The 9,880-nt window shown below is 44.2% G+C and overlaps 1 protein-coding gene across 1 annotated transcript in view; it reads right to left on the reverse strand.

Annotated features, from left to right (window-relative positions):
• Positions 1–9,880, reverse strand: part of LOC119471339 (lisH domain-containing protein ARMC9-like) — a 32,364-nt gene that overhangs the window by 13,809 nt on the left and 8,675 nt on the right. Inside the window, exon 2 of the mRNA XM_037738720.1 lies at positions 4,521–4,636. Within this exon, the coding sequence (XP_037594648.1) occupies positions 4,521–4,636 (116 nt within the window). The remainder of the gene's footprint in view (positions 1–4,520; positions 4,637–9,880) is intronic.

Here is a 9,880-nt window from a genome sequence, read left to right on the forward strand (position 1 = left end):
TTGTTGCCTAGGCTGGAGTGCAGTGGTGATCTCAGCTCACTGCAACCTCCGCCTTCCCAGGTTCAAGCGATTCTCCTGCCTCAGCCTCTTTAGTAGCTGGGATTACAGGCACCTGTCACTATGCCCGGCTAATTTTTTGTATTTTTAGTAGTGACGGGGTTTCATCATGTTGGCCAGGCTGGTCTCGAACTCCTGACCTGAGATGATCTGCCTGCCTTGGCTTGCCAAAGTGCTGGAATTATAGGCATGAGCCACCACGCCTGGCCTCTTTTGTCCATTTTTTAATCTGACTATTAGACTTTTCCTATACAGTTGTTTGAGTTCGTTTTTAATTCTGATTGTTAACTCCTTGTCAGATGGGTAGTGTGCAAATATTTCCTGCCATTCTGTCGGCTGTCTCTTCACCTTATTGATTGGTTCCTTTGCTATAGAAGCTTTTTAACTTGATGTGATCCCATTTGTTCATTTTTGCTTTGGTTGTGGGTTGTTACTCAAGAAATTTTTGCCCACAACAATGTCCTGGAGATACTTCCCAGTGTCTTCCTGTAGTTGTTTCATAATTTGCAGTCTTACCACAAACTTAGTGACTTAAAACAACACAAATTTGTGTCACCATTATGGAGGTCAAGAGTTCATCTGCTGATGGGTCAACAGGGCTGCATTGTTTCTGGAGGCTCTAGGAGAGAATTTATTTCACTTTTTCCTGTTTCCAGAGGGTGTCTGCATTCCTCGGCTCATGGCCTTGCAGCACTCAGACTTCTGACACAGTTGTCACATCTTTTGTTTCTGACGCACCTGGCTCCCTTCAGTAAGGACCCTTGTGGTTTCATTGAGTCCACCCAGATTATCCAGAATCATCTCTCCCTAGGTCGTTAACTTAATCACATCCCCAAAGTCCTTTCTGCCATGTAACGTAATGCAGTCACAGGTTATGAGGACCGCAATCTGGATATCTTTGAGGGACCATCATTCTCTTAACATAAAATTAATATAATGCAATACTGCACAGTGACTTAACATTGCCAAGATTTCAGTTATCTCCAAAACATTACATAGATTTAAGGTGATACTAATCAAAATCCTAAAAGAATCTTTTTTCCTTTTTTTTTTTTTTTTTTTTGAGATGCAGTCTCACTGTTGCCCAGGCTGGAGTGCAGTGTTGCAATCTTAGCTCACTGTAACCTCTGCCTCCTGGGTTCAAGCGATTCTCCTGCCTTAGCCTCCCGAGTGGCGCCCACCACTACCACCAGCTAATTTTTGTATTTTTAGTAGAGACAGGGTTTCACCATGTTGGACAGGCTGGTCTTGAACTCCTAAGCTCGTGATTCACCTGCCTCAACCTCCCAGAGTGCTGGGATTACAGGTGTGAGCCACCGTGCCTGACCCTTAAAACAACTTTTTTAAGGAAGTTGCTAGACTTATTTTTAAATGCTTATGGAAAAATAAAGGTCTCTACATAGTTAAATCAACTCTGAAAGAGAAGGCCAAAGGCAGGCAGTGAGAGGGGCTTTTCCTATGCAATATTTAGATATGCTAAGAACCTTTGCAATAAACACGGGTGTGACAACAGGCAACTAGAGCATGTGTCAAAATAGAGAGCTAGGGTGATTGGAGGGGATACAGAATTAGAGGCACCTCGAATCAGTGGAGAAATAATGGTCAGGCATGGTGGCTCACACCTGTAATCCCAGCACTTTGGGAGGCCCAGGCGGGCGGATCACCTGAGGTCAGGAGTTCTAGATCAGCCTGACCAACGTGGAGAAACCCCATCTCTACTAAAAACACAAAACTAGCCAGGTGTGGTGGCTCATGCCTGTAATCCCAGCTACTCGGGAGGCTGAGGCTGGAGAATCACTTGAACCCAGGGGACAGAGGTTGCGGTAAGCCAAGATTGCACCATTGTACTCTAGCCTGAGTGAGAAAAGTGAAACTGTCTTAAAAAAAAAAAAAAAAGAGAGAGAGCTGTTTATAGGTGGTGTAGAGAAGAGCAGCTCTCTACATGGAGAAAAATAAGCCAGGATGCCTATCTTACATCACATAGAGCAGTCTCTTATCTGTGGGCAATAATGTCTGAGACCTCCAGCATTCAAACTTCTTCTTTTTTTTTTTTTTTTTTTAGATGGAGTTTCACTCTTGCTACCCAGGCTGGAGTGCAATGGCGCGATCTCGGCTCACCGCAACCTCCGCCTCCTGGGTTCAGGCAATTCTCCTGCCTCAACCTCCTGAGTAGCTGGGATTACAGGCACGCGCCACCATGCCCAGCTAATGTTTTTGTATTTTTAGTAGAGACGGGGTTTCACCATGTTGACCAGGATGGTCTCGATCTCTTGACCTCGTGATCCACCCGCCTCGGCCTCCCAAAGTGCTGGGATTACAGGCTTGAGCCACCGCGCCCGGCCAGCATTCAAACTTCTAAGAGGTGAGCTTGAGATGTGAAGGTGGAAGTAGGAATCTTGCACATTAGCATCCTGCAGCCCTCCAGAGTGCCCATGGGCTGGGGAGAGTGCCCGCTGCATTACACCAACCAGCTCTTTCCCTACCGCACAGCTCGCTCTGTCTGCTTCTGAGGGCAGCAACCACATCTCATTGATTTCCGCAACCCCCGCAATGAGAACACATGGCAGAGAAGTGATCCAAATGTTTGTTGAGACCTGATGGAGGAAGCTGGTGACAAGTGACTGCATCTTTATAGTGGGAAGGTCCGTGGTTTCAGGAAAACAAGCCACCCTCACTACCTGGCAGCTTGCCAGAGCCAAAGATCTGGATGGGACCACCCCACAAATCAGGGAAGAGCCAGATGTGCTCCCAGCCATGGAAAATGCCCTCAAATTTCTCTGCAAAGAAGAACATCTGACCCGAGAATTGACTGTGCCCATTGGTTAGCCCTTACATTTATTAGATTCCCTTTATCTTTATCTCTGATTAAAATAGCCTATGCCACTGTGGTTTCTCGGTGAAACCACAGTTTTAATTATTTTAAAAAATAATTTAAAAACACTTTTAAAACAATGAGTCAGCATCCTCTTTCCCATATCAAGCAAGAGGAATTTTATTAGTTCGTTACTACTTCCATTTAAAAAGATATTATATGTATCAACTAGATTTACTAGTAATTGATATAGCTGGCTTATTCTGGATAAAAATCAAATGAGCCAAAACCCCTCAGATGTAAAGAACATTTGGGGGACAATTAAGGAGTAGTGAGAATACTGTATCTGTATTATTAATGTTACATTTCTTAGCTGTGAGAATGGGGTTATGTGCTAAAGCCTGCATTCTTCTCTCAGTCCAGCAAAAACATGTATATGCATGTAAATTAGGTATTACACACACAGGAGAGCGAGACAGGGAGACAGGGCACACAAAGGTTAACTGGAAGCTCTTCATTGTAATATACTTTCAACTTTTCTGTAGGTTAAAAACACCGCTTGTAAGTTTAAGAGAGACAAGGGTGTACTAGTTTATACATCAGCAATTAAAAATAAACACCTAGAAATACAAGTATATCATACCTAATTATGAAATCAAGCCAAACAGATCTCCGAGCACTCATCTATGGCACGGGCCCCGAAATATTTATATGTCAAATCCCAGCTGGGCGACAGAATGTGTCAAGGAGCTGGGTGTGTCTTGCCTGGCGTCCCTGGGATCCGTGCTGCACACAGCCCCGTGAGGGCAGGCATTTCTGAGTGTTGATGCTCAGTCCCCAGTGCCTGGTTGTTCATTAGAAAATTGCAATAGAGTAAGACTGGAGAGAACTAAACTGCCTGGCTTCAGGGAATAACTAAGTAAACATGGTATATTCATCTAAAATATGACATGATCATTATTCGTTGAATGAAGATTTGGAGGTTTTTAGCCTGCTCTCTGTAATATTTTGCCATAATATTCTCTTCAGATAGGAAAAGAGAGGCCACCCAAACCACAAAAGTGGCTTCTCTACTGCCCACTGGACTGTCTGATCTGGGGCTCCTTACCCCCACAGGGGGCCTAGTCCCCCAGGGAGATCAGAGGCTCTACGCAAGCAGACTGAACGTTTATTTATCTAAATGGGGTACGAGCAAGGCTATGGAAAACGAATTAAGGCTTGGCAGCTAAAACTGCATCCAGTTGTCCCAAAAAGTCATCTAAAATAAATCAATTTCGAGTCTTAAACTGTGACATTCCAATCCCAACAAAGGGCTTGGCGCTAGGACGAGAGGCCGCAGAAAAGGCATGACAGGAGTCCTTCTGGAGAGGGCCTGGCTCCTCTCAGGCCCCTTCTTTTGAAATTACTCTGGCCAACGTTTGTCTTCTGAAAATCCTGTAATCCAACCGCTTCTCTTTCTGGAACAAAAAAATTCTGGGGAAAGGGAGGACTCGATCTCTTTCCCTCCAAAAATCCCCCCAAAATAAAGACATAAATGCTTTTCAGTATGAATGCTTTATTTTGAATTTTAAAAATACATACATCTTACACTGCAGTTAATCAAAACAAAGCTTAAGAAAGTCAATTCCCGCTTCCTTTAGCCCTGACTTACACTGGGTACCCGTTTCTGTGGCCACTGGGGGTGACAGGCCTTCGCAGCGGCTCATCCCCGCCCCGCAGCACACCGGCCGGCCCCTTCCGCCTTGTCTTCCCTGTGTTGGTCATGATCTGGTGGAAGGAAAGAGAAAATCGGGCTGGAGAAATCCTCTACTGGAGAGGCAAACAGAATATGCTGAATAAACTACTCTACAATTATGAGAAGCTTTGCAAATAAATAAGGAAGGATCATGTCACCAATTATTCAGGTAAACAGAAATTGGAGTGAGAAATCCTTTTTTTGCTAACGGGTTTGCCCTATCACATCACTTAGCAGTACAAATTAAAACAAAGTCACACTGCAGGAAAAGGAAGAAAGCAGTGACTACTATAATTCATCATATCTCTGGAAAGGACTGGATTTGTAAAAATGAGAAAGGAAAACAAGATGGACATTTGATTTCATAAAAAAAACATTTTCACATGCACAGTATGTTAAAAATAAACCAAAGCAACAGGCAAACAACAAACTGGGAAGAAGTATTTGAGGCAAATTTAACAGATTAAAGATTAACATTTTTTTTTGAGTTGGAGTTTTGCTTTTGTCACCTAGGCTGGTGTGCAATGGCGTGATCTCAGCTCACTGCAACTTATGCCTCCCAGGTTCAAGCGATTCTCCTGCCTCAGCCTCCCAAGTAGCTGGGATTACAGGTATACACCACCACACTCGGCTAATTTTTTCTTTATTTTTTTTTGTATTTTAGTACAGACGGGGTTTCACCACATTGGTCAGGCTGGTCTTGAACTCCTTATCCTATGATCTATCCACTTCGGCTTCCCTAAGTGCTGGGATTACAGGCATGAGCCACTGCGCCCAGCCAAAGGTAAACATTTTCATAGCTAAGGAGCTCCTACAAATCAGTAAGTAAAACACTAAACTGATAACTGAGCAAAGAATTCAAACAACCATATCATAAAATAGAAAGTATTACTAGTAAGTAAAAGAAAAAAACGATCCACTTTACTAGAAATTAGAAACTACGACTTGACAAAAAAAAATCATTCTTCAACTATTATAAGAATGACAGAAAAATGATCCCATCCACTGCTGCCAATAGTTTAAAGCATTAGTTACAACTAATTAGTGAGACTGAAATTTGAGACAATGCTTGGAAAGCCATTTGGCATTTTATCAAGAGTTATAAAAATGCTCACACATCTTTGGGTATAAACACTAGTGAATGAATCCAAAACATGGAAAGTGCAAAGTAAACAAGGTTGTTCATTATGAAATTATCATAGAGTAAAACTAGAATGATCTAATGTCTAGTAACAGGGGAATAAATAAGTAAAACAATAAAGAACAGGTTATGGGCTGGGTGCAGTGGCTCATGCCTGCAATCCCAGCACTTTGGGAGGCCGAGGCTGGCGGATCATGAGGTCAGGTGTTCAAGACCAGTCTGGCCAACATGGTGAAACCCCTTCTCTACTAAAAAAACAAAAATTAGCTGGGCATGGTGGTGAGTGCCTATAATTCCAGCTACTCGGGAGGCCGAGACCGGAGAATCGCTTGAATCTGGAAGGAGGAGGTAGCAGTGAGCTGAGATCACACCACTGCACTCCAGCCTGGGCAACAGAGCAAGACTCTGTCTCAAAATCAAAAAGAACAGGTTATGGAGAAATATGTTGATTTAAAACATTAAATAAAAATCAGGTTATAATAATGTACATAAAGAATGCTTTTTTTTCCTTGAGACGAGGTCTTGCTATGTTGCCCAGGCTGAAGTACAGTGGAGTGATCTTTCTGCCTTAGCCTCCCCAGCGGATGGGATTAGAAGTACATGCCACTGTGTCCAGCTAAACAATCGTTTCAGTTATGCTACAAGTGCATAGCAAGACTGGAAGGAAATGAACATGATTAAGACTTAACATAATTAGAGTGTGTATACAGGACAGTAGAACTAAGAATTTTTTTTCTGCCAATTTTTTTTGTAATATGTTGTGTTAATATACAATTATGTTAACACTTAAAAATTGTGCCAGGTACAGTGGCTCACGCCTGTAATCCTAGCACTTTGGGAGGCCAAGGTGGGCAGATCACCTAAGGTCGGGAGTTCAAGACCAGCCTGGCCAACATGGTGAAACCCCATCTCTACTAAAAATATAAAAATTAGCTGGGTGTGGTGGCGCATGCCTGTAATCCCAGCTACTTGGGAGGCTGAGGTAAGAGAATCGCTTGAACTTGGGAGGCGGAGGTTGCAGGTGAGCCAATATTGCGCCATTGTACTCTAGCCTGGGCAACAAGAGTGAAACTCTGTCTCAAAAAAAAAAAAAAAAAAAAGAAAAGAAAAATTATTTAAAAAGGATATCACTGTAAAATTAGTGGAATATGAATAAAGTCTATGGATGGTACCAATGTCAACTTTTGCTATTAGGCTGTAAGTTACGTCAGATATTAGCACCAGGGGAAATTATGTGAAGGGCACATGGGAATTGTCTGTATTCCTTTTGCAACTTCCTATGCATCTATAATTATTTCAAAACAAAAAGTAAAACAAAAAACAAAAAGCAAACTTTTTGAACACTGGAATTTCATCTTCGATTTCTTGATTTCTGCTGAAAAGTTCTTTGGGTTTATGTAGTATCTGAGGTAGGAAGAGGAAGAAAAAAGGCCTGGTGCCTATGGGATTCAGTGAGCCTCACCTGGACCCTGGGACAGCTCTCAGCCAGGGAAGTGGCAGGTGGGGTCAAAACCCGCCCTGACAGGCGCAGTGGCTCACAAGGTCAGGAGTTCGAGACCAGCCTGGCCAACATGGTGAAACCCCATCTCTACTAAAAATACAAAAATCAGTAGGGTGTGGTGGCAAGTACCTGTAATCCCAGCTACTCAGGAGGCTGAGGCAGGAGAATCACTTGAACCCAGGAGGTGGAGGTTGCAGTGAGCCGAGACCACGCCACTGCACTCCAGACTGGGCAACAGAGCGAGACTCTGAGACTCCATCTCAAACAAACAAACACCCCTGCCCTGACTAGGAGGTGGGGAAGGAATGGAAAGGAGAGTGTAAGGGAAAAAGACTGGGAGAGGGAGAAAGTGGGAGGCGCCTGCTGTCTTGGGGGAAATGGAATGCAACTAAGCCTTGTAAATAAAAATGAAATCACAGTTGCATCACCTTTTCTGTCTGTAGAGAAATCTAACAAGGCAGGATATTTCACCGCAACCACTTAACACTGCTGTCTGCTTCCACTCTGACTTCTCTTCCACTCCACTTTCCCGATCCAGGATCTAGGGTGACTTTACACGCCCTCCTCACCAGGGAGAGCAGGCTAAGCCTACTGTCATGGTGCTCCAGAGTGGCTCTTGCGTTCTCTTTGTCCTGTCCCTTGTGCCAGAGGATCCCTGAGCGCTCCCACAGAGAAACACTAAGAAGGCAACTGGAAAAGGGGAAGCAGTGACCATGCGGGTTTCTCGAGCCTGTGATGAGTCCTCTGCCTCTACCTTCCCACCGCCACTGTCATCTGAGCTTGCCCCTCCCAATGCCTTCCTAGAAGACACAGAACATGTCACGTATTTGAAAATATTTTAGACCCTGCCAGTTATTCCATCTCCTTAAAACTATAGAAACCTGGAAAGTAACTGAAAGTGGGTGGCATTTTTCCTTTCCAGTGATGGGGAAACTGAGCCTGGCCTGTGGGCCAGCACTGCCTGGTCTGTTGCAAAAATGCCTGAAGAAAGGCCCTCGGTGGGGCGGCTTCAGTGTGCAGGGCCTGGCAGTGCAGCCTTCCCAGCCTGTTCTTGCTGGCCTGGCCTTCCCCATCCCCTAGGTTGCAGTGTGAGCCACCCAGCCTACTCTCCGGCCCCTCAGCTGCAAGAAGCCTTTGCGGGCTGAGGATCTCAAAGGGTATTTTGTCCGACAACCTGCCAAGACAGAGCTGTTTACACTGAGTTCCGCAGAAATGCTTTAGGGTCTGGGGAGAGAGGAGAGCAAGGGTTCCTGACATCCACCTGTACTCAGATGCCAGAGAACTCGGCTTTCATCAATGTTACAGATTTTACTTGAAAGAACGTTCTGCTACTAGAAAATGCAGCATATTTAAGCACAGTAAAAAAAAGACAGCCTATTATTTTGCTGAATGCAATTTACTCAGTAGTAAAAGTTGGTCAACATGTTAATTTAGGGAAAAAAATTTCTCATTTATTGGTTTTGAGTATTTGTGCATCACTTAAAGACATTATAAAGCAGTATGAATTTCTGTAAGAAAATGCAGGTACACTCTATCGATCTATCAATCATCTGTAGCTATCTCTGTACACATGGAAAATTCTCTGAAAGAGGAGGCAGACACTGTTAGTGGTCTATACAATATTCACCCTCTCCATCCTGACCAACAGAACTGATTTTGTTCGCACAGCAATGTGTCTACTTAAAAATACTTACCTCCCAGGTGGGGTGCAGTGGCTCACGCCTGTAATCCCAGCCCTTGGGAGGCAGAGGCGGGTGGATCACAAGGTCAGAAGATCGAGACCATCCTGGCTAAAACAGTGAAATCCTGTTTCTACTAAAAATACAAAAAATTAGCCAGGTGTGGTGCCACACACCTGTAGTCCCAGCTACTTGGGAGGCTGAGGCAGGAGAATTGATTGAACCCAGGAGGCAGAGGTTGCAGTGAGCTGAGATTGCGCTGCTGCACTCCAGACTGGGCAACAGAGTGAGATGTCATCTCAAAAAAATAAAAAACAAAAAAACCTCCCAGACTCTCTTGCAGCTAGGGGCCCTAGGACTCAGTTTTAACCACTAAGTAAGTGGAGGTCACCAAGTGGAGCTTCAGGAAAGCACCACAGGGGGCAGATTTGGCTGACCTGCACATTTGGCCTTCTTCCTGAGTTTATCAGAGATTTGTGCCAGGAGTTATACCCATCATCATATGATCAAGAGGCAAGAAGCATGTGAGTGAAGCTATCAAGGCAGAATCACCACAGAGTTAATGAAACTTAATGTGTCACATGACCACTTTGTGTGTGTGTGTGTGTGTGTGTGTGTGTGTGTGTGTGTGTGTGTGTGTGTTTAGAGATAAGGTCTTGCTCTGCCACCCAGGCTGGAATGCAGTGGCACAATCATAGCTCACTGAAGCCTCAACCTTCTAGGCTCAAGTGATCCTCCCGCCTCAGCCTCTCAAGTAGCTAGGACCAAAGGTGTGTGCCACCATAGCTAATTAATTAATTTGTAGAGACGGGCCTTCCCTATGTTTCTCCTGGTCTTGATCTCCTGGCCTCAAGAGATCCTCATGTCTCAGCCTCCCAAAATACTGGGATCACACACATGAGCCATCATGCCCAGCCTATATTTGTTTCTGTTTTTTTTTTTTTTTTTTTTTTTT

The sequence above is a fragment of the Cebus imitator genome, unplaced genomic scaffold (assembly GCF_001604975.1).
Source record: "Cebus imitator isolate Cc_AM_T3 unplaced genomic scaffold, Cebus_imitator-1.0 Scaffold57, whole genome shotgun sequence".
Lineage (NCBI taxonomy): Eukaryota > Metazoa > Chordata > Mammalia > Primates > Cebidae > Cebus > Cebus imitator.